This window comes from Battus philenor, unplaced genomic scaffold, assembly GCF_028537555.1.
Source record: "Battus philenor isolate CCGP_79_NKW_IND1 unplaced genomic scaffold, ilBatPhil1.0.hap1 SCAF_16, whole genome shotgun sequence".
Classification (NCBI taxonomy): domain Eukaryota; kingdom Metazoa; phylum Arthropoda; class Insecta; order Lepidoptera; family Papilionidae; genus Battus; species Battus philenor.
Window position 1 is genome coordinate 9,661,939 of NW_027181678.1, and position 25,669 is coordinate 9,687,607.

A 25,669-nucleotide genomic window follows, 5' to 3' on the forward strand; every position below is an offset into this window, starting at 1 on the left:
CAAAAAAGATACGATGTATACATATACAACGAATCTAATTACGTAATTGTGCATGTTTATCGTAAACATTTACGATTTGTGGGTAAAATGTGGCTTCAACTAAATAATGAAATAAATATTATTAATAAAACTTTATTTATTGGTTATGGGCAAAACTTTTGAACTCTATCGCGCCTGATGTTTAGTGATGACGAGTCCTACTTACCTTGAATATTCAAAATTATACATAGCATATTCATAAAGTTGTGCAGAACAATAGGACAGAGTAATAAGACTTAGTTACTTAAAGCACGATCGGATAAGACATCAATGATGTGATTGATACATAAAAACTGAGATAAATTTTGTAATTAATATGTGTTTACTAAAAATGAACAACAACATCGATATCGATATTGTGTACTATTATCAAAATTAAACAGTAAGTTTGGTACCAATTTGAAAGAACGTAATATTTTTACTAAAGTTTATGTATGTTTATGTATATTAAAATTAAAGGAAACCTGTGACAGGTAGAGTTCAAGATTTGTTTTGATCTATACAACCCAGATAGATCAAAGAATATATATTTTTATTGACTGTACGATCTTCTTTTAGATCGTACAGTCAATAAAAAATATTGATGAAATTTTAAACAAATTCATTTGTCTGTAACTAATAAAAGAATTACATAGCAAATTAAATTTTATTTCGAAAATTTCTGGTACGTTATTTATATTTTACTTATAATTATTCTTTTTCGAGTTTAATTTATTAAGGTAATGTTATGTTTTCTATCAAATAATATAAGAAATTCCCACTTAAATAAAGTAAATCGTGTAAGACCACAAAGACATATTTAATTACTGAAAAAATTCAAATTCACAATATCTTTATTCAGGTAGGCATTTACACGTACTTTTGAATTGTCAATTATTTTAAAATTATAATTAGTAAGCTACCACCAGCTTTAAATGTTGATCCGCTAAAAAGAACCGTCCTAAACTCAACAGTCGCTCCTTTTAAATGAAATTTAACAATATTTAAGGTGTACACATCAACCATGTAAATTAGTCAACAATCTAAGCTACACACATTTTGATCTACTATAAACTCTTGGATGCTTTAATAACAATTATTTAATAAATACTTTTAATTTTGAGTTAAAAAATGGCGTGGATAGGTTTCGTAAAAAGTCAACCGAAACGGTAAAGATCGCGGAGCGTCTATCGGCTAAATACAAGAAAAAGAATTTTGCATTTAAAACTTTAGAAAAAAAAGGCCTAGGATATCCTGTGGAACTTTATTACCAATGCGTACACTCAGAACAATGAAAAATTGACAAGTTTCTGAAGACGAAAATGTATTGATCGGCTGTCACTATTTTTTTAAGTATTTTTTTTGTCTAAATAATATATTATTAAATGTTTTAAAAGCGTCATATCAATTGTATGAAATAAATATAAGCGTACAAATTAGTCAATGAAGAATAACAAGCGGACAAATAAACAGCAACAATTTGAAATCTATACATTGAATAAATATTGCAATGCACCGCATGCGAGTAACGGGATATCTTGAGCTATCGCGCCTACTATCAAACCCAACGCCGTCTGGACACTTCCGCACGCAATAAACAATACATAACATAAACAAATGTATAGTACATTTGTTTATCTAACTGTACATAGAAGAATTATTTGATTTTATACTATATCAATTACATTGTTCAAATACTTTACATATTATTTTTTCCTGATTACTACGATTCAAGAGAATACTTTAATAGTATTATCAAAAAAGTTTTCAAAACAAGTTTTCTGTCGATAATGAGAATTGATAAGTAAAACAAAACTAAATCTAAATGTATCGTATGTATTTGGTTGTCCTTGTCTTAGTGCATTAACTATAAAATTATCATAGAAGCGAATATATGTAGAAGCTGAATAACCTTAGAAATATGAAACGATAAGACTCAATAAGTTACTGTACAAAATAATAATATTACAAAGAGAAAGTTAGGAGTTTTAAAGCGATAATATAGCTCGGTAATGAATTATTTCACCGTATACTAATTACTAGAACACGTCTTTTAAAAATAATCACAAATACTGTGTTTGGAATACTCGAAGCTTTATTTTAAGTTCAATCGCCAAATTCAACTTGTAAAGGCTGCATTCAGGTAGCTCCGAAAAATCTTTGAGACCGAAATAGGGATATACCTGATATAGGTCTTTGACCAGTATGTGCTGCCGGTGATGACCTACAGATCCGCGACGTTGTCGCATACAACTGGTCTTATAAAAAGGCTCAAGGTCATCCAGGTAGCAATGGAAAAGGCTATGTGTCGGAGAGTCGGCTGCGAGATCGAATCAGAATTATGGAGATTCTTACAAGAATCAGATGATCGGTCATTGCGACCATATTTTTAGGAAAGTCGATGCTTTGCAGCGAAGATCAATCGATTGATATGATGACGAGAGTACATTCAAATTACTCTCTACTATTTAAGGCTAATTAAAGACTTTGAGAATTACATTTATCATTACAATTGATTCTAAATATGTAATAGAGTGGATAAATAAATGCTAAGGGTTCATGGACTTATCGGAAATGCATTGGGGTGGATCTGTCCACCAGTGGACGTTATACGGCTAAAATAAAGACAATGAAACGCATAAAGAGGGACAACACAAGGCAAGGTTCCCTCCCGCTACCTAAGAGAATGGCGATTCAATAGAATATGTAACGTTTCGAGCCAAGGTTTACTCACTCATCACGATATTTCCAGAATCATAAAGATTAGAGATGTAAAATTTAGTAACAATATTTCTTTTGTTTTGTATAGATCAGCTAGGAACGAATTTTATGATATTTTATCAACAAGGGGGTCGTTGAGGATTTATTTATTAAGATCGCCAGGCGGGTGAAGGAAGGTAATTAAATAAATGACTATCATGCTTATGCTTTTGTACAAAGATCGAGCCTAAATCATTTATTGCACTTTACATCCCATAGTACGTACCTAAATGAACAGAAACCGACGAGTTACAAGAGCAATAAAATTCATATCGTGTACAATTCCATCTTTATTACATCGCAGGTTTAGTTCGTGACATTACTTGACCTACATTGTTGTATTTAATGGTCTTAATGAAACCAATTTGGTTCTATGACACAAAACTCGATATTCACTTCTCTATATTTAAATTCTTACTTAATTATAACACTAGTTTAAAAAAAAAAACTATAATATCAAAACGACGAAAAAATCAGGTGTACTAAATAAAAACAAAAGTTTTTTATTTTTTTTTCTGACACTGCGGCCCAAGTGGTATTTTGCATTTTCAGATTCCTCGAGTGCGAGGGGACAGGTTGCAATGGGCGCTTAGCATATAACCTCTTTTAATATAACGAATCTCGAAGGCAAAGGGCCGTTATATACTACAATTTCACGGGATTGGATACACAAGCACTCAAGAGTGAGAGCCAAATTGGAAAATAACAACTATAATCCTAACCCAAATATATGATTGACATTTATTAGTTGTATAATGAATGTTGATGATGTATGATGTAAAACCTCTTAATGAGTTAATATATAACTCATTTTTCAGCCTACAAGACGTATTTCCAATCTCTCTTATTTATTATTTATTGTTATTTATTCCGTCTTATTTATTTTTTATTTATAATTATTGTTTACTATCTGTCCCTGAAGACTTTGTATTGCCAGCCAAAAGATTTAAAACCTTTAGACGTATTTAGAATGAATCTATATAAAATGATAACTTCTGGCAATACAAAGTCTATAGGAAAGAAAGTAAACAATAAATAACTTGAATATATGGTATTCGGCAATTTAAAAAAAATCTTACTGTATTTTTAGTACGTTATTTATTATTTCTTAAACTAATGATTTTTGGATACGATGTGCCAAATGTTTATTGACAGCAAATGAGCTGTATTATATATCGTGTATGAACAACTCGAATAAAAATATTGAAAAAAAAAACGCAATAAAGACAATTAAATACTACTACTCACAACATTACAGATAAAATATTTCACGCGCATTTAAATACAAAGTTTGTTCGATGGTTTCGGTAAGGTTATCAAATTGTTATCGAAGCTACCATTGCAGTACAAATAAAAATAAAATGCTAGAAGAGTTTTTGTTTCTTGTACATATACGATCAACTGTAACATTTATCTTTACACACAACACACACACACACACACATATATATGTTTGTGTGTGATACAGAATATTTAAAAAAAAACAAGACTATTTTACAGAATGAAAAAGTTTCTCTTGTACATAATTTTTTACTTACTTTTGTAAATAAACTATTAAATGTTAAAAAGTATGCCATATTTTAATTCAGTGTGCAATTTTTATACAATATTTTAAAAATAACGACAAATTATTCTTCGGAATGTGTAATTATTATCAATAATATAAAATAATTGTCCCTTTATGAAATTATGAAACAAATATTTATTCTTCCGAATTGTTTGACATGTTTTTGTACATAGACACTGCTAGATTCGGAATTTTAACTCCATCGAGAATAACCTGGTGAGAAACTCAATAGTTGCTTTGTAACACCAATTTAAAAAAACATGTAATAAATCGAAATAACGCACCCAAAACACCCGTTAAATTATAATTTTAATAATTTTCTAATATATCTGTAGGTCTATTTATGCCTTTTTTCTACTTCGTTAACAAATCGATTAATCTAGATTTAGTACGAGACCAGGATGCAATAATAAAACTTTCGTTTATATGAAAGTACCTTGTTAAATATGCGCGGACTTTCTACCGCATACATTACATAGTTATTTATAGTCCACGTTAAACTTGTGGTCGGTATTAAATGTGTACTTTCTTATGTAAAAACAGTTTTATTTATATATAATAAAAACATCGCGTTTCATACATAAAAATTTAAAAAAATTCTTCCAACTATTGCATGTCATAAGTCGATTATTTTATTAATTATTTTTTGTCGGTCTATTATTACACGTAGGTAAGTATTAATATACTTCCTACCATTTAATAATGGTAACATCCGTCTACTCTTTAAGCAAATTCATTAATAATATTAATCGGCACACCGATGCCTTAATAATATAAAACCTATTAAAAATAATGATAACGATCATAGAATACTTAATTTTTTTTTGCTAATCATGCTTATGAAGTAACATAGATAAAATTGTAGAGAATAAACATGGAAAAGTATATCTGAAATGTTCTATATTCTAATAATAAGAACTATCATTTATCGTATATCTTATACATATTATCTTGCTTAATAGGAGGTAACGTGTAGATAGATGTAACCACGATTTTTAAACAATATTTACTCTTCTAAGAATTTATGCATGACTTAAATACCTATTAACAATAGCCGTATTGTATCCCTAAAACCGAACATGACATAGTCTAAGATACATTTTTAAAAACTAAAGAAAGCACGTTGAAAATAACAATAAGCGAGATATTTTAATATATTACGGACGGTTATATAAAAGGAAAATTTAAGGTAATAATACAGAAACTCAGAAGTTTTTTTTCTGTTTTGTATTTAAAAATTCTTAGGTAAAAAAATTGTTTACAACATTTGTCACTTACATCTAAAAAGATAAAATGTTTACGACTTACGGTTTAAATGCTGATACGTGATATCAGCTCAAAATAAAATTTCAACGTTTTCACAATTTCTTTTGTTGCTCAAATCACATACCTATGTTTATTATTTTAATTTAAATAGTTTATTGCAGTTCAATAATTATTTATTATATTTCTTGAAGTACAAAACAGCTCATTTATTCGCAACAAATTAATAGGCTCACTGTACTATCATCCCAAGGCGCTGATGTTTTTTTTTCATTTTTCGCACTGAAGTCAACAGGCAAGGGAACTAAACCGGACCGCGGTTTTTGCCGTTTTATTAAAATTAAATTTTGTTTTATTTTTTCGCAGAATACGTGTATGTTGCGTGCGACACGGTGTTCGCGAATGCTTGAAATAAAATGACGATAAAACTATTAAATAGTTTTGTTACTGTTTAGCAAACGTTACCGCTTTGGAAACATTTTTAATGTTTTAACGAAGGCGCGCGCGCGAGACTAAAGCGCGAACTACTCTGATTGGCCAGACGGCAGAACGACCGCTTTGTACGCTATTTGACGAGAGATCCGCGTTTTTAAATTTTTAACTGGAACACTCGTCCTATTCCAAACTTTTGACTAAAAAACAAACATTGCGGTCTATTTAAAACCATTGTTCTGTTAATAATATAAACAATAATACTTATAATACAAATGTAAAATTTATAGTTTATTTGAAATAGTCAGCCTCATACATAGAGTTCAATAAACGTGTACCTTTCTCCGTTATCCTTGAATACAAGGATATATCTATTCTAAAATTATTTCTCTCGACACAATAAAAATCAAAAAAACTCATTTGTAGTTTGCTAGTGATTAATTTATTTTAATGGTCTATTAGATAAACTCGTTTCTTTTTTTTAAATTTAAACACACTAATTGTCATTCAAGAATATATCACAAATATCTTTACTACAAGACAGAAATTTTTCATTAATTATAACTGGACATATCAGTGTATTAAAAGTAAATAGATAAAAATCAAGTGTTTAAAAATTGAATAGGCACCTTTAATCTTTGATTTTATTTATAGTCCAATACACGAATAGCCCTTCGTATCCCGTGACGTCAATAGCACCGTAGCCAAAATGTTCAAACAGACAGATTACACAAATGGAACACCTCTTCACCCACACTTTCAAAACGATGTCGTACAATGTTTTAAAAATACAATGACATATCTATTCCTATTTATAACATCCATGAACTACGTACAAAATCTATCAATTATCTAGACATTGTTAATGATAAAAATATACAGCATGTATGTATTGATAAAAAATGCATGTAAACAAAATACTAAACTTATTCAGTTTACTTTTTTAAATTTTTTAGTACAACAAATGAAATTAATAAAAATTAAACTTAAACTTTATGATTTTCTAAACCCTGACATGGCCCCATCGTCAGAGTACCGTTAAACGCATTCGTCGTGGGAGTTATGGTGTGAAACACCATTGTTTGAGACAAGCGACCTCCGCCTGCAAAGGGGAATTAACTTTATATTTTTTTAGAGAAATGTGTAAAACCATTACAACTTTAAGACAATTAACATTATCTTTAAGAGTTTTATTTTCGTTATGGTAGAGTACAGTCAGTGGAAAAATATCTTGAATTACATTTTACATATATTATAAAAACATGTATTTAATTTTAAAGTTAATAAAACATATTTTTCACAACCTCATTTTTCCACTTATTAAACAGGTATCGTTTTGCGAATCAACTCAGGATAATTTAATAAATCCGCTTTTAAGCCAAGTACAAGAATTATATTTTTTATAATATTTAAAAAATATTCACTTTGAATATATTTAATCAATTTTACATATTGACCTTTTTCTATTGTTTTTAATTACAAGACTTATTTAGATCTTGTTTATTGTAAACCAGTCATAGACATTGTAGGGTTTTTTTTACTTAATTATATATTTGTTATCAAAACGATATTCTAAATAGTTCTGTCCTATGTATAGTGCAGCTGTTAACATTGACATAACTAATTACTATATTTTTCGCATTGAACACAATTATTATTTAAAGATCCTTTCGTATGTCCTAATAGATGTTTTAAAACTATTAGACTTGACTCGACTGCGAATCCATCCTATGTTAAATATTGACGCAGCGTTCATTGATAAAACGCATTGACCTAGTAATTTCCAATTCGCTCTTCCCTTGACAGAACTCACATTATACAAGAACGGAAACGCATCGTTCGATTGCAGGGAATGTTTAAAACAATAATGGATACCAGCCGTACGTTCAATCTCTAGTAATAAAACGTGTAAGAACTTTATCATAATCCGGTAATAGTATATAAGCCCGTCAAGATTTGACATCAGCTAATTTCTGATACTGGCTTCCAAATCAGTGTTATTAGGATTATTTAAAATTTCGGTAAGGAATGATGTCTGGTCGGGGAAGAATGAATGCATAGCAAAAAGGCTTCTTTTATCCGTCTTTGCGAATCATCAGCTCATATTCGGCCTCTGTCCCTACAAAGTGATGTTGACGCTGAATTATATCAAGATCGGGCGGTGGTTCATCAGTCTCGGTTACGCGTAGAAAGTGCAAAAATTGTAAACGTGTAGTGACAGCCCAAACTGAGGTGTCTCTTCAGGGCACTTCGCGTCCATTCACTGCATAGAAAATCTGCCTAGGCTATTTGAAAGCTTTACGGCCTATTCGCTGAAAAAACTAACGTATCGATCTGAATCAAGGAGGAGCGAGCTCTCGAAGTTAATTACTGCAAGAACACTTCATCATTCACATCACAAAACACAAATATCATGGACTTAATACTGCACTAACATCATGATTTTCCAAGAGTTCAATGTTTTTTTATGGTCCTGTTTTTGGGACCTCTCCTTCCGTTACCATGTGTGGGACAGTACAAATGAGTTTTTCAGACTTTTTAATTTTTATTCACATACTCCGTCCTTCCTTCACAATATCTTCAATTCAATTTATGCCTTCCTTTTGTCCTGCATATGTTTTATCTTTCCTCATTAGCATTCTTTCTGCTCTCGTTTACATTCACTGATCACAATTTCACATTACTCATAAAATATTTTTATAATTCATTTTTATATAACACTTTATTCCTAGTTTTACAATTTGAGTCAATTTTTTGTTTGTTTTAAATTTTATTATTTTGTCTGTGTTGTTTTTAAAGCCACGCAGGCAAAATGACGATTGTCCAGGAATCTTCGAGGAATCGAAGTGAAGGATCAACTTTCATGGTCAAGATTTATCTGCCAAAAACAAGTAAGAAGAAAGAAATAATTTAACAAATAACCAGTGTCAAGAGAAGGAATAAGTATGCATTCCGTGCACACTCCCCGAAATGGAATTGACCAAAAGCAGTTAAACTTATTACCAACCTGATGCAAACCTAGTCACCAAAGAATTCATTGCGGCCACCTATGCTTTTAATAGTTTTTACAAGCATAACGTATTTCATTAGAATAAAAAGCACCATAAATAATTAATTTTGTATTTCTGTTTATATTGCCTACATCCTTTATACATCAAATAATATGTTTATATTGTTTATACATATGATGTAGTTTAGTAACATTTAGAAAGTATCAACATCGGTATTACAAACAACCTTTGTCACTCAAAGTCAAGTGGATAAAGACCCCTTACGAAAAAGCGATAAACGATTTCCTTTGTTTTCTTTGATTTTAAAAGTATATTAATGTTTCCTTATTAAACATATTATTGTAAAATACTTTAATCATAATAAAAACATGAAAAACGTTTTAAGGCCTTCTTGATTACTTTTAATTTATCGATGACGTGTTTATGTATAACTCAAATACAATTTAATTGTGTCTCAATAAAAAGAATTAATATTTGAAATGTTTAACTGATAATGCAACTAAAAAAATTGTGTTACGTCGAAAAAATGTAGGTCCTCTTGAGGTTTTCTTGCATATAGACTAGACGGTAACCTACAACCAAGATTGAGTTACCAAATCCCTTTGAAGGTATAGGTCGACAAACAGGATGGGAAGTGAAAGCCCGGACGACAAAGTCCTCACAGAAGGCCGTTCAGAGCATTAATCCATCATGTTCTGTGCAGACGGCGAAGAGGAAACACTAAACAAACCTTTTCATGAAAACTGTATTTAAAATTATAAATAGACACAAATTAGAACTGATACTCAAAAAGATATTTATATTTCACGAAACATAGCAGGCAATTAAGAAAAATAAAAACCATTATATTGTTAGCCAAAGTCGATTCTCTTAATATAAGCCGTTATCAGCAAAAGTGCAATATTTACGTCGTAGAAGTAGTTAGAGAAATCTTCTAGCAAAATATATATTGTTGGGGAGAAGTGGCTAAACAAACTTCTGGGTTATCAGCTCTTAAAAAAAAACTAAAAATTAGCAAATCGTCCTGAAGATACAATGTACTAGCTAAAAAGAATTTAAGAAGATACATCAATTAAATTCGTAATGTATCTATTCTAACAGCTTTTTAGGACAATTATATGGCCCGAAGTTTTCTATGACTCGTTCCTAATTCTTAATAAGCACGAAAAGGGTTTAACGAAAACTAGTAGATATGGTGTACATCAATAACTAGCCAAAAATCATATCTCAATTAACAAATATCAGACGGGAAAGCTGGTTTCCTTAAAGGCCACACCACTAGCCAATGTTTATGAGCTTAATATTCCAATTGAAAACATTTCACTGTGTTACATGGGAACCTTTATTGAAAATTTTTCAAGAAATTTGAATACACATGGACGTACAAATGGGAGTACATGAAAGCACTTGGTGGAACTGATCGCGAGTTTGTATGACTACGGTGAGTGTATGATCGGAGTGAATGAATGCTACCAACAAGCCTTAAGTTACTTTGCCACATCGTCCGCAAACAACTATGTAACTTCGACATACTACTTGTCTTAAGGAAACGGTAAAAGATTACGTGAACAATCACCTACCCGTTGGACTTATCAAATCAATAACTATATATATATATATATATATATATATATATATATATATATATTGATTTTTTTAAATCGCGTCTTATAGTTTAACTAAAATAGCAAAGTTTGTAAACAGTAAGTAAATCATTGCTACTCTATGGTTTCTATATTATTATTTTTTATCTCGTAAATTTTGCTTCATATCAATAACAATAATGAGAAAGCCCTGCTCTTATAGAGTAAATCCATTATGACGTAATGTTACAGACATTTTAAACACTTACGAAGCAAACTTAATATACCTTGCCGTGATATTGTGAAAGTAAAATTAATTTACAGAGAGTTTAAGTAACGATGAGTTTCTTAGTCACTTTTAAAGACCACATAATTTATGGAACTAATTTCTTTTAGAAGTCTACCAAATTTTTATTAGATTTTTCGTTAAGATCGTTACCAATATGCAGTGGCGTACCTAGAACTTTTGCCGCCCGGGGCGATCTCCAGTTTGCCGCCTTTTCTATTATATGTCAATCAAATAGTGGTTTTTGATTTAATAAAATATTGATATATCACTTCAAAGTAATCATACAAACTTTTCAAAAGAAATGACATTTATAAACTGACATCAAAAAATTTTAGTTAGGAAAAATTGCCGAACAAAGTCGTAAAGATCCTTTTACGAATTCAACGAATTTAAATGAATACAATAAAATAAAATTATTATCTTGTTCTTGAATTAGAATCCAAAATTTACACTAAAATGCATTTATATACACCGAGGAATAATATTCGAAATCATAAAGTTAATCATAATTTATATAAATCAAATATTAAACTTATAATAATCATTTATTATTCAAGAAAGAAAATAAATTTGAAATGAAAAAGTTGCTTTTTACAACTAGTAAATTTAAAAAATGCCGCCCCAAGGTAAGTGCCGCCCGGTGCGGACCGCACCCACCGCCCCCCCCTAGGTACGCCACTGCCAATATGGTTAGCCGTAAGTAAGCAACCGCTGGCCATAGATCTTTCCATTCATATTCAATAGAGCCCGTTTGAAGCGGTCCACCTTATCGGTAGACGTCCTACGCTGCTATAGTTTTTTAATAGTTGTTTTAAATCTAAGTTGTTAATTAAAATTGATTTATGAAATAATACAACTACGTATAAATTAAGTACACGTTGTTTCCGCATAACCTTTTACATGCGATTTTTAATACTTGATTATATAATTCGACTAACTTAGAATTTGCGACTTTAATGTGATGTCATTTACAATAATTTGTCAAATAATGGACAACTAATAATGTATACTTTTGGTCGTTGACGATTACATTTTAATTACATTTAGGGGGTTTTGATTTTTACTTTTTGGCCCTTTTCTAAATTACGGTATTAAATTTACAAAAACTTATTAACCTTTTTTTTTCCTCATGTCAAAAAGTAATTGGATGTTTGACAATATTTTCAAATAATCTTATCACTTTCGCATCGTATACATTCACAATTTTTTATATAGTATTTAAAATACATGGTCTTACAGTGTGTTTAATATTTTAAAATTATGTAGTATTTTATTTGACTATAAAAATTCACTAGCATCGTTATAGGTAAAAAGTAACTTTTATTTAAAAATATCAATTATAACTTACAACATAAAATAAAAACCTTCTTAAACAACAGTTGTATATTATAAGAATGGCAAAAAGTTCATAATTCTTGTCTTTACATTATAAAGTCTAATGTCAGTGCGTATTTTGTTATCAGTTGTTACTGGCAACATTGACATTTAGTTAAAGGTACTAATCGAGTGAAATATAATTATTTTTTGTTAAATTGTGTAAAATTCTAAAATGTATACAGTCTCCAAAGGTCCCAGCAAAATAGTAGCAAAAACTCGAAGAGGTAATTATACTGTAATTTATTTAAAACAATAATAGGCAGTCCCGGTAACTCGTGATCTATCAATGAATTTTAAATTTCGGTTCACAGGTTTATCCCAAAATTTAGAAAGACTAGATAGCCGCAAAGATTATAACAGAAAATCATCAGATTCGGACAATGGAGAAATTATAAGGTAAGTAATATTCATTACGTATGATGCAATATACCCAGTTAAATTATATTTCATCACAGCCTTTACATAACCTCCCTGTGGGCTATCGAATAGTGATAACTACATTTAATTTGCATATAGTGGACATCTACATATGATACTAAACTTATAATAATTTTACTATATGCAAGTTTAAATTAATATAATTATGAATTATATTTTTACTGAACACACATATTTTTTTGCAGCATGCCTAAACCAGTATTTCATTCTAATGGTAAAAAGACAGTGCATCAAAGAATACAGCACCATGTTATTACACCACAGCATGAAGAAATCATTAGGTATATAAGTGAAAGTAAGTAAAATTTTAACAAATAAAAAATAGATATTGTAACATTTAATTTTAATTCAAATACAAAACTCACATAAACAATTTAGTGTGGTAAGAGCATACTTTACTAATAATGCTAATTTCTAATTAACAATTTGACTCTGATAAGATCTTTTGGTGAGGCCTATTCATGGCAGTGGGCATCTTTTGGCTAAAAAGATATTTGCATAGTATTATACTCATATATTTTATGTATTTTATACATAAATTGTTAAATTATTTAAAAGTGTATTATTTATGTATGAAAAATCATAAAGATGATCTGTATTGACAATTTATTAAACAAATATTGATATGCCTGAATGTTGCAATAATTCATAATGACATTTCACATTAATATTATGCAGTCACTTTAAAGATGAAGGGTAATTAAATTCATTATCATTAGATAGGTGGTTTGTTAGCTTTTTGTGAACTGTGTACAGTATTTATTTAAACAGTTAATTTGAAAACCATTACAACTGTGTAAATGATAATTTTATTAAGTTACAAGCAAATAAATGTAATTTATAAGAATTCCATGTATTCACCATGTAGATGTTGGGTCCATCACAATGTAGAGAGACTTGCCATGGACAGTGCTGGGGGTAGACAAACCATAGCAAGTTTAAAACTTCCTTACATTAGCATTCATATACTATTTTAGACTCCTGGCTCTACCAAAACAAAATTTAAATGATTCCTATATTATACATCAGAAATTAACTAAAGTTTTTTTCTTTGAGCATTTATTTGCATATATGACACAGTATATTTAGTTGCATATTTATATTTACTTCATCTGTTGGCTTATAACATAAGCACTTATCGAGAAAATTTTAGATTTTAAATGGATGAATGACACAGATAAATATATGTGCATATGTGAATGAGGTGACTTTGATTATTATTATGTTATAGGTTTTGTTTTAGTAAAGACTTCTTAAATGGTACCTTTTGTTAGTTTATTTATTAACAACACATTGGAGTGCCATCCATAATTTCATGGCCAACATCCTCTTATCACCAAATTGATGCTCACTTAATGGCATAGGCTTTACCCAAAGATTGCGATGATGACTGGTCTTGTGTGGCCCATATCCAGTGACTTCCTGCGACCTTGGCTATATATTTGGTCCACTTTGTAGGAGGCTCACGAACACCATATCTAGCGACAGGTGGTCTCCACTTGAGAACCTTGTGCCCATATAATTCATAATCTCTAGCTGGGAACTCTTCATAAGGAATGCATTATATCATACTTAACCTAACTTATGTAAGAAATGTATGAAGAATTGTTAAAAGTTATTCAGTCTCTTTATATTGTATGCAGTGGTATTAATTCAAGGTTATTGCACAACAATGTTACTTTCATTGTTAAGTTTAAATATTAATAATTGCTTCATCACAACAATGTTGTATAGGTAACATATCGCATAAGTACATATTGATTCTTTTGTGTTTTAGCAGAAGTTTGTTTTACACTGCATATTATAATAGTACTGCCTAAATATCTTTGTGATCTTGTTAGATTCGCATTAGATATACTTTAGCCATTTAACTAATATGAATAGTAACATAATCTTATTTTTCTATGAGTGAACTGTGATCAAAAATAAAAGGTGATAACTATACAAATAAAAGTCAAACACTTATTTGACATTTTAAGTGGTTATTGACACTGGATAAATGTTGTAAGGCTTATTGTGATATAAATAATAACACACCAACAGTAAAGAGAGATTTGTCAATTGAACCCCTGGAGCATATGCATCTCTGAGGAATTTTATGCTGTTGGTAGAATATAAGAAGCTTCTCTGAAACCACATTGTATTTGATATATGCTCTAATCACAAACTGAGACCATTTCTCATATAGTATATATATATAAATATATATATATATATATATATATATATGAAAATGAAAAATAAAAACAATTTTATATGAAACTCTGTAGAGTTGCATGATATATGAATAATAAAACAATTGTTTGAAAAATAATCCTTTATTCCATATATTACATTATAGCTATTTTAAGAGGCTTATTCTTATAAAGTTAACAACAGCAAATTAGAAATTTGTCTAACCAAATAATTGACAATGCATTAGAACACTTGCCTTTAACATAGGAATTTAATTATATACTTCCAAAGAGCTATAAGACAATGGACTAATTTTTTTTTTACTTCATAATATACTCAGAATATGTTTAGTGGTTCTGAATTTATTGATTTCATTCACTAATTCAATTGATTTGCATATTTTTTTAAATGGAACTGAAGAAGTTTCTTGTAATTTATGTTGCTTTATCTTTAAAATGGATAAATTTACACAATTGCTACACTTTTCCAACAATATAATTTATCTGAAATTATATGCACACAAACAAATTTTTAAGGTCATATTTAAATATAATCTTGACACTTAATTATGCCTTTAATACTGCTGTCTTGAAGTTTTAGAATGTTACATGATTACTTTAAAAAAAAGTTAAAAAGTGTAGGTATAATTTTAATTTAATAAAAAGTTGCCACTTATTCATCGTTTAAAATTATGTTTATAATAATATACAAATTGTCTTAAAATTAAAATTTAAATAAAATTTTATTTACTGATTTTTTCAGCTTGGACACAAACAGCCAGTGGAGACAGTGAACCTTCGACACCTACAAGCACAATTGGTAATTATTATTTTCGTTTTATAATTTATAATTTAATTTAATGTATAGGTGGCATATTCAAAGAACATTACAAGTTTTATTGATTAACACATGGAGAAATTCATTGACTCCGAAAAATAAAACTGAGAGGTATGACATTGAAATCTGCATTGGTAAAATCATTTAAATTTGGTTAGATAATCCATACTCTACCAATATCCCAACAACACAATGGGCCTGGCACCTGAACAGTGGATCCATGTAATGTTGAGAAGATGTCTCCTTCAATCCAGAATTTTTCTCAGGATTCATTTATTATATTATAACATTTTCACTATTCACAAATTGTAATGATAAAAATCTTTAAACTGTCATGTTATTGAATTAATGTTGTAGAGATGAGAGTGGGAGTAGTGGTAGCCTGGCGATTATGATATATCCCCCATAGATATCTTTGGAGAAGACCTATACCTTCCAGTGGGCATGTATGGACTGAAAAGACGACAACGGCGTTTGAGAGATTAAAAGTGCTTGTGCCCAAAATATTAAATATTAGAAACTAGTAATGTATTATAATGTGTGTCTAGTAATGTGGCGTGTCTGTCACATTTTATGAATAATTGCCTAATAGGCTTGACGAATTTACTTCTCAGTTTATACCTAGCCAAACTACACTGTTGGTGTTAGGCAGGTTAAATAAAATGAAAGACAGATACAAAATACTTGAATAAATGCAAATTCATGTTTCAAAATAATAAATGTTAAAATCTTGTTATAAAAGATGCCATAAATGAATTCAGTTTCTTGTTTGCACAAAAATAATCTAAATACTCGCTAGACAATTTTCAATGAATTATTTAAAAAAAAAATAGTAAGTTTTAGTGGTGTTTTAGTAGTATATATTTTTAATAGGTATTATAATACCATATAACATTCATATAAAATTGAAATAATTCCTCTTTAAAAAGAAGATACTTTGTGTGTTCTTTGATTTGCGTTTTTCTTGATGTCACCTAATATTTAAATATAAATATTTTAGGGTCAGGAAGTTCGTCTCCGGCTCCAGAGAACCTTTACTACCAGGACGAGGCACCAAGTGCAATACTCCACGACTTTAAGCCTTTCGACCTGGAGACATGGTGGGGCAAAAGATTGTTCCAGAACATCACCAGCTCCCTTTGAGTGTCGCTCAACATGCCTCTATGATTGGGAACATAAAATTTTACGGTAGCGTAAGTCACAATCAATTGCAGTTTACTAAATTTTATAAAAATTTTACACGATAGATATTTTTATGATGCCATTTTTGCTGTCAACGATTTATGATCTGTTGTCATTGTTTCGAGCCGCGTAATTAATAAGAGGAATATCTCGAGACATCTCTCAAGATAAATTGTAAGTCCTTATTGCAGCTGTGTCTCCGCTGAGCTCGCAGCTATATTATGTTATATTAAAAATAATTAAGAGTAATGCAGTATTTACAAATTAGGTCATAGGCTATAGCTATAGATTTAATGATGGTTTACCGTTTTTGTCCTAAATTTAGTAACCTTCAGTTGATTGTGGATCTCAGTAGAATACACCTTGTAACTTAAGAAATAAATTTCCAACATTCAATATCACTTGCATGCAGGTTTGCAGCGAACCAATATTCTTTAAGATTGTTTTTAATTATTATTATTTTTTTGGTAACTGTCCTAAAGGTTTTTATTTATAAGAATTTTATCACAATTATATTTTATTTGTAAAATATGATATTAGTGGCAAACAAAGATATGGAATAATACCAAAGAATTGGTAAAACTACTATAAATTGCCAAATTTTATACAATCTTATATATACACCATTCAATAATGTTAATAACCATGCAGTTATTTATTGTTTTAAATTGAATTTTATTTTCATTTATTGTGCAATAATTACAATTATGAACTTTTCCATTACCGCAGTGCTTGCATTAAAATGACTCATGAAGTGCCTATCTATCGTTATTTATTGATATTAAATATGCATACGTCAATAGCATTAACTGGTTAAAATACTTTTACATTTTACATATTGGTCCGAGATAAAATTGGAACGACAAAAATTTGTTGAGGATAGAAGTTACAATTGTTTATAATCGCTGTATTGATATTTGAATCTATTTCTTAAAGCGCCAATGAAATCACATGATGATGCTAATTGTTAAATGATACAGAACTGAAGAAATTGTATTTAAAGATGTGATAAGCCTTATTGTAAAAATCCAATGCAAAATTTACATAATCTTGTACATTAATTTCATGAGAAGGTTTAAAAATACGAAATTACGTCTTTTATAAATCAGGTAAATGTTTTAAGATACAATTTTTAAGTCAAAGATGTTAATCGTTAGATTTTAAGGATTTTTAGTCTTATATTAAAACAATTCTGTATTTGAATCTTTACACTTATTTATCCAATAATTATGTGAAATTTTAAAGGAAGAATACTTAATCAATTCAATTCGAAATATCTTTATTCAAGTAAACATTTAGATGCGCTTTTGAATCGTCGATTATTTTAATAGTATATGTAGTAAGCTGCCGTCGGCTCGGAAAGCTGGTCTACTGATAAGCCTTTCAGAAACTCAACATATGCTGTTTTAAATGAATTTTACAAATTTTTCACGTGTACATTATAATATCGTCCATGTAAATGAATCCAAAATTCCACACATTTCAATCGACATAAAACTGACTCGAGCATAAATATGTTTCTAAAAATGTATTGCGATGCAACTTTTAAATTATCAAATACTTTTAGTTTTTTATTTTTTTTAAATGGAAAAGAGTTGTTTCTTTTACAGGAAGTGTTCACATACACTGTTACTATAGTATAAACAATAGGTTGTATCTAACGATTAATGTTTTGGATTTATACATTTTGGATATATAAAAGTTGTTAATAAGTATTTAGGTAATGGTGCACTTGTTAAATTTACATATAGGTCACGAAGCAATACAAAGGCTGCCTTATTTTTGTTGGAATATTTTTTAAGCGGTAAACATTTCGTTCCTAATACAATAGCAAGTTGATAAAACGGTTTTACCGCATTTTAACAGATGTTTATTGTTGTTATTGCCAGTATTTACGATGAATATTAATTGTTAGCTTTATACAAAGTTTAATTTTCTTTGTGATTGTTGTTAGGAAATTGGTTGATGAGCATTATTTTAAAAAGCTTTTGATGCCTGGAGAGTAACTAAAGTCTTCCATAACGTTAGATCGCTTTGTATATAAATCTATGGAATATTGGTTTTGTTCCATTGTATACGTCGTCACAAGTATGCCTTAGCAGATGAAGTATTTCGCCTAAAATAAATAATCAATTGTCACTATTTATAATCAGCAGCAATGAAAATCAAGTAATTACAGGCTAGTTTTGATTTGCAATTAAAAGACAAATATGTTTTTAAGGTTATTCAGCCAAACAGTTTAATGTATTTTTTATAAGGTCGAAAAAAATTAAAAGATCATAGGCTATAGTTTGTATCCTTTTAGATGGAGGAATGGTTCAGCGAGTAGTGAAATTGTGGGAGGTAGATATTTTTAGACTGATTTAGTTGTTAAAAGTTATGCTTTTTGTTGTAGTTAAATAAACCATCTGACAATGTTTACAATAAGTTTTATTTAACCTTTTTCCTTTCACGTCTTTTTAAAAAAAAATTACTATTGCATTTTCGAGTGTCAAATTAAGTGTCATACGTTGTATAAATATTTTCAGCGCTACAGCAAATTACAATGGAACGGTATGTTGTGATGGAAGATCATTTGCCTAAATCTACAAAAATTGCAAAAATGAATGACGATTCGGTAAGCAAATAAATGTATAGGCTATATTGTACAGAGGTCATAAAATACGCAACTTAGTGATAAAAAATAAATGTTTTCAAGAGAAAGAAGGTTCCATAATCCAATTGAAATAAAACGATTGTTAAAGCCACATGGCTTTTTCATAAGGTAAGACATAATTACATGACTACTACTTATATACCCGCGGCAATAATGTTATAAAAGGTTCCGACATTTGTGCGGCATTAGAATTTTTACATTGTGTCGATGTTAGTGTCCTGTTGCAGCGGCGTTCTTAAATTCAACTCATATGTCAATAGGCCGATTTTTCTGTTCAAGCTCAAGACATGCCGTCGGTCAGTGCGTGCATGTTAAAAGTTGTGCAATTGATTTAGCTTCAAGTGTAGCAGACAAACGAATGGTGTTTATTAGAGGTGATTTTTTTTACTTGGCTTACATCAAAGTGGCGTTTGAAGACTTGCGGATACGAGGGGGCAGACCGTCTAAACCTCTGGGAAGACTTGACTAGGATTGCTACAAGCTACAGTTTCACCGAATTGGTCAGAGATGACTTGTATCTTATGACCTTTGAACTTTTCATCTTCACGTTTGAATTCTTGTTACTCTGCAATGTATTTATAAAAGAATCCTCTTCCATAAAATAGACTCTTTTTATCTCTGTTATGACAGACCCAAATTTTAAGACGTAAAAACTTTTTGAACGGCATACACAACGCGCTTAACATACTGAACGGCTTGGAACGATGTCTGCAAAAAACTGGCAAGTACGAGAAACAACTGTTACGGTGTAAGTCTACGCATTCGCATACACACACCAACGATTGGTGGGAAAGTGAGCCTTCAGAGAGTAAAGAGAAGGTTTCAAATGCATGTAAGTAAAAACAAACGTAAATTATAATTGTTACACTTTTTCATATACGTAAATATTAGATCGGGTAATGTACACGCTTTTACAATAGGATCTCATATAATGTACAGAAAACTTCTATTTCCAGAAGTAAAAAATTATCGAAAGAACATTTGCGTCAAATAGTAGCACTAAATGACTTTATAGAAGGTCACCTTGGCTTTTTGACCTTAGAAAGACGGTACACGCTTGCTTTATCTTTATTCCATTTGAGTACAACGTAGCAACGAACCATTAATAGTACTTTATATGCTTCATTCTACTATCTCAAGAAAGACAGCTTTTTTATAGAAGCGATGTTTACGTCTCGAGTTAACCAGTTGGTGACATTTATATATTATGAAGATCCAACAAAATAGTAATTTTATGATTATTATGATAATATTTTATGATGACAAATCTGATCTGGTGATATGTAAATTAAATCATATTTAAATGACAAAAAAACAAGCGCCATGCTTTACAAAAAAAATGTTATAAATTAACTTATATTAGAAACAAATCCTGATAAAAAAATGTAAATATTATATATTTATTTAAAGGTAACACTAAAAGGTCTAGAAGTCAAGTCGATTTAGCAGAATCCTGGTCAACCATGAGCATCGTATGTCTGCAGTATCAGTGAGTGTCTAGAACAAGTGATGGGTCTCTTGCTAAAAGTAGTCTACATTTCATTTCTGTGACAACAATGCCCAAATATTGCAATGACTATACTTAACGACGCCATAAATGAAAAGATTACATGGTGTAAAGAAGTGAAGTACAAGAAAGTAACGGCTGATCAAAAAACACGTTCCTGTTTGTACAATGTTCTACGTATATACATCTGAATTGGCCACACTTCAATCCAGAAGACAGTTTTTTAGTGTTTTTTTATATGTATTTAGCTTCATGCAAAAGATACCAACCTTTAGTCTAGAACGTCTATGGTTGGTATATTCGTGTATTCACAGTATTTGAACGTGACACATAGGATTGTTAGAAATCTATAAGTAGCATACGACACTTTATGAAACACCAATCTGATTTCAATATTTATTTTTATTTCTCCAGCATCATATGCTTACACCTAACTACTACTGAGTGTAGGCTTTCCACATTATCTGTTGCTTTAGCGTTCTTGCTTACCTTCTTCTTTCAGACACAGGGTTCCTTACACATATTCTTCCTATATGCGACATCCCCTCCCAAAATATCCACTACCGTCATCGGTACGACAGATATGACCGATCTATTTTAGCCTGCAAATTTTGAAATCTAAGGCCGCAACAAAGTTCTCCGTTCAGATTAGATTCTTAGATAAATACCATGTATATCTTCTTCTAAACATTGATGTATATTTGGAAGAAGATATACATGATATGTATTTAGCTGCTATACCAACTTGATGATTACAGTCCAGGATTGACATGTCAGATTTGCCTACTATAATCACTCAGTTATACTTATTACCAACTACTTGGCATTGAAACATGATCACTGACTTCGGGCCACATTGGCCGAAGCGAAATGGCTACATAGCGCGCAGAACAAATGACAGGTGATTCCTTAAGGTTTTCACACAAGCTGGATAGCCGACTTTATAAGTTGTCGGAAGAACTTGAATAAAGGACCGGTAGGATTCTTCCTAGGGCCGGTAGGTCTCGAGGTATTAACAAGAAGTCCGAAGTAGAAGTATGTATATTCATCCGAACTTTGCCATTATTTATTTCGTCATAAGTGAACAATTTTATTTGTGTGGAATTTCCCTTTTCCATGCGCCGCTGGCGATGACATAATATTGCCCCTACAGACGCTTCCACCTGGTCCTATTGAATATATATGGAAGAGACCTATGTCCAGCCGTGAATGTCCTTTGATTGAGATGATGATGAACTGCATCGTTTTTTTTAATTCGTATTAAAGTCTTTTCTATCGAACAGATATGAAGAATTATCTAAGCGTTACGAAGCGCTGTTGCAAGCGTACGACGCGCGTTGCGGTGCCCTAACTGAACGCGACAGGGCAATTGCGATACTGCAAGACAGGACGAATGCTGCGCACGCACAACTCGTTCGAGCGCACAAATCTCTGCTTTCCGTCGGGGCTCGGTACCTAGCGCTGCGACGTAAGAAACTAGTCCAAGTGCGTTTACATTATTATCTATAAATAAAAATAAATGAGATAAACCAATAATCTTCAAACATTTGTGCATCTACAAACAATGAAGGTAGACCGATGACACTTGATTTTGTAGTGCCACGCTGTAGCTATTGCTAATATGGTAAACCAATTGTGTTTTAAGTAGCTTGGAATAAACAAACAAAATCTACATTATACATATTATTATATTATAGTTATTATTTCAAACCATTGGTACGCTTTTACACTTTATACTCTATTATTCCTAGCAGAAGGCGTTTACTTCCAAAATAAAACCTTACGTTCACAATAAATAAAAGATAAAAATAAAAATGTGATACCGAAACCGGAGTACCGCGCCTTAGGAAAGGAGGAGGGGGGTGAAACAAAAGAGCATAAGCACCGCTACCTGTGAGGAGAAGTGTTGAAAGGCGGACTGACGTCCACTGCTCGTCATAAGCTTACTAAATAAATTTCCCATAGGGTCGGATCAAAGCGGCCTGGTACTGATTTTAGACCAACTGAACAAGGTTTTTTGTCTACCTTATGGATAGACGTCCTATGCTGCGTTGGACGAGAACCCTATTCCCAGGGGGTTATAGTGGGTAAGAATCCCACATACCCCTGTCCTCCCCCCCAAGGCGGGGCATCTTAAACGTCCGGAAGATTTCCCCCCCGAAACTAAAAAAGAACCCTTAAGTTCCAGCGGCCATTAGATATGAGCGCTATGTGTGTGACTTATCCATTGCTACTTCAACTTATCTCAATATACTATAAATAAAAGGGTTATGTAGTAGTAAATCCGATATTATCTTGGTTTACGTAAAATTTTGTTATTTCCTTGTAGTTATATAACTATATATTTTATTTTTGTGTTGAGGGCACTGAAGTGTATAATTTCGAATTATATCAATAATACATATTGATTATTTTGCTCCCGCAATCTCCGTCGTGTAGCCTTGATCCTTGACGGAATAAATTGTCAATAGACTAAAAATGTTTGACCATGTCTGCACCAATGTTATATCAGCGACTTGCATTGTTTCTAGAAACAATGGTATGAAGAACGAATCGAAGCCATGAAGCGAGTGATACAAGAAGTAACCGATGAAGTGGAACAAACTGGTCTAAGTCTAGGCTTAGGTGACTCGCTGTATGATACCACGGAGCCTACACAAGAAGTAGATACAAGTTTACTTGTCTCGGAGGTAAAGTAAAATAATTCACAGATCAACTACACGAATCCGCCGTCACTTAGGCATTAAAAGTTTAAACCGTGGGAATACTTCCAAGATAAAACCTTACGAAGTCAAGTATAGCAAATGAAAGGGACGAAAATAAATAAAAATATGATAACGAAACTGCAGTACCGCGCCTTAGAAAAGGAGGTAGAGGCTAATAAAAAAGAACACAAACACCGCCGCTACTAACGAAGAAGCTGATGCCCCCCGTCTCGCCGTGCGCCTTAGGCGTGGTATAGCAGTTTCGGTATCACTATACAGTTTAAATGACATATTTGTACAATTACTCATTGTTTTAATTTACGAATCTGGGTTTTATTTGACACATTTTTTCTTGTTTTAACGATCTTCATCTTTGACTCTCATTATATTTTGGAAACTAAAAGAAAACGTTTACTTCCTAATTTTTCTTTGAAATTTTTAGATACGAAAGTGCAATTCACTTTTTCTGGAGAACCTACATTTGAAAGCGGAAATTGAAGGCATTTCCGGAACATTGGGTTCCTATTAGATACTTTTATCAATAATTTTAGATTGTTTAGTTATGATTTTTATTAATTTGTAATAGGGATATTCTGAAATAATTTTGATAGTCATAAGTTTATTTAATTAAATATCTTTTTTAATATTTACAAGAGTTTTATTCACGTGTATTCTGAATCTCCTATGTGATGTACATTTCACAATGTTGTGCATTACAAACATGGTACTTCCGTTTCTACGAACTGACTTGTATTGGTCAATCTCCATACCTTTAACACACAAAATAACCACCATAAACACTTTTTGGCAGCATCGTATAAAATATGTATACTTAGTACGAGCAGTCCTCAGTACTATATGGTTTATGTATTGATTGATTATATGTGTCAAGGCTTTAAAGAGGTGAATTTATAGCTCATGTGTAAGCAAAAAGCTTTCACACCTAAATCCAATCAACCTGTATGTGATCACTACAAAATAAGTAACTTTTTTTTTACTTCAAGAATTTGACAGGCCAGTAACTTCTGACAGTACAGTCAGCAGAATATGCAAACAATAATTAATTAAAAAAAAAGAATAATCCGCTAATACGTATTCTATCTTTATATAAGCATGTAAACATTACGTTATTCATTATTTGTGAAACCATTGATTTATGTATAGGGTGTACCAAACATTAATTGACAGCAAATGAACTATACATTCATCCCTATAAAGCTTCTGCTCCTATAACCAATAATTCTGTTTTTGACTTTTAATTAAAATAATGTTTTATGTTTGTCATGAATTGTGAGTTAACATACTTAAGACTATGAATCTAAAGCTTAGAGAATGATACACACCTGTGAATTGAATACTTAAATTTTTTGTTCTAATTACTTTCCCATCTGACAGTCTAAGGTTTTTTCACCGTGTCTCCACTGATCAAGGTTTAATAGATACAGAAGAATATTCAACTCATCTTGGCGCGCGGCTCTGTGTGCATATGTATGCAATTTTGCATCGTGTGATAGTGACGGGGCAGTCGTCCAAGAAATATTTTCTTATCGCTGTTGTGTAAGTACAGTCAGTATTAAAAGTAACCAAAATTCATGAAGAAAATGCTCATATAATCAAGTATTTATTTACTATTGCTATTACTTAATCACGAATAATTTTAGAAAAATTGATTGAAAATGTCGTTTTGTCGGCATTTTGATTGAATAATGTATGTTGCTGGCTGCGAGCAGCGCAGGACCGGTCGTCGTTGCGATCTGTAGGTAAGGCCTATGCCTTGCAGTGGCCGTCTATCAGCTGTGATGATGATAATGGTGATGAAACATTTTTTTTTTTTATGGTTTAAGATAAACAAGAGTGTAAAACAAGTAG

The 25,669-nt window shown here is 31.0% G+C and overlaps 3 protein-coding genes across 3 annotated transcripts in view; 2 read left to right on the forward strand and 1 right to left on the reverse strand.

Annotated features, from left to right (window-relative positions):
- The window catches only part of Hexo2 (Hexosaminidase 2), a 30,665-nt gene extending 24,544 nt beyond the window's left edge, over positions 1–6,121 (reverse strand). Inside the window, exon 1 of the mRNA XM_068762169.1 lies at positions 5,654–6,121. The gene's annotated coding sequence lies outside the window, so the exon portion shown is untranslated. The remainder of the gene's footprint in view (positions 1–5,653) is intronic.
- A 6,277-nt stretch (positions 6,122–12,398) lies between these two features.
- On the forward strand, positions 12,399–19,351 carry LOC137919282 (MAPK regulated corepressor interacting protein 2). Its single transcript, XM_068762312.1, has 5 exons — positions 12,399–12,524; positions 12,612–12,696; positions 12,924–13,033; positions 15,676–15,732; positions 16,751–19,351. The coding sequence occupies exons 1-5, from the start codon at positions 12,473–12,475 to the stop codon at positions 16,891–16,893; spliced, it is 447 nt and encodes a 148-aa protein (XP_068618413.1). The 5' UTR covers positions 12,399–12,472; the 3' UTR covers positions 16,894–19,351.
- A 126-nt stretch (positions 19,352–19,477) lies between these two features.
- LOC137919531 (uncharacterized) lies at positions 19,478–22,992 on the forward strand. Its single transcript, XM_068762623.1, has 5 exons — positions 19,478–19,549; positions 20,219–20,420; positions 20,999–21,077; positions 22,379–22,580; positions 22,930–22,992. The coding sequence occupies exons 1-5, from the start codon at positions 19,478–19,480 to the stop codon at positions 22,990–22,992; spliced, it is 618 nt and encodes a 205-aa protein (XP_068618724.1).
- Positions 22,993–25,669: the final 2,677 nt, after the last annotated feature.

What these genes read in the sequence shown, in the direction of transcription:
- LOC137919282 (XM_068762312.1), top strand. Translation starts at nt 12,473, where the DNA reads ATGTATACAGTCTCCAAAGGTCCCAGCAAAATAGTAGCAAAAACTCGA. An exon ending in AGTAGCAAAAACTCGAAGAG is followed by an intron (nt 12,525 to 12,611) that starts GTAATTATACTG and finishes TTCGGTTCACAG; the next exon opens with GTTTATCCCAAAATTTAGAA. An exon ending in GACAATGGAGAAATTATAAG is followed by an intron (nt 12,697 to 12,923) that starts GTAAGTAATATT and finishes ATTTTTTTGCAG; the next exon opens with CATGCCTAAACCAGTATTTC.
- LOC137919531 (XM_068762623.1), top strand. Translation starts at nt 19,478, where the DNA reads ATGGAACGGTATGTTGTGATGGAAGATCATTTGCCTAAATCTACAAAA. An exon ending in AGAGAAGGTTTCAAATGCAT is followed by an intron (nt 20,421 to 20,998) that starts GTAAGTAAAAAC and finishes ATTTATTTAAAG; the next exon opens with GTAACACTAAAAGGTCTAGA. An exon ending in GACGTAAGAAACTAGTCCAA is followed by an intron (nt 22,581 to 22,929) that starts GTGCGTTTACAT and finishes CCGAAACCGGAG; the next exon opens with TACCGCGCCTTAGGAAAGGA.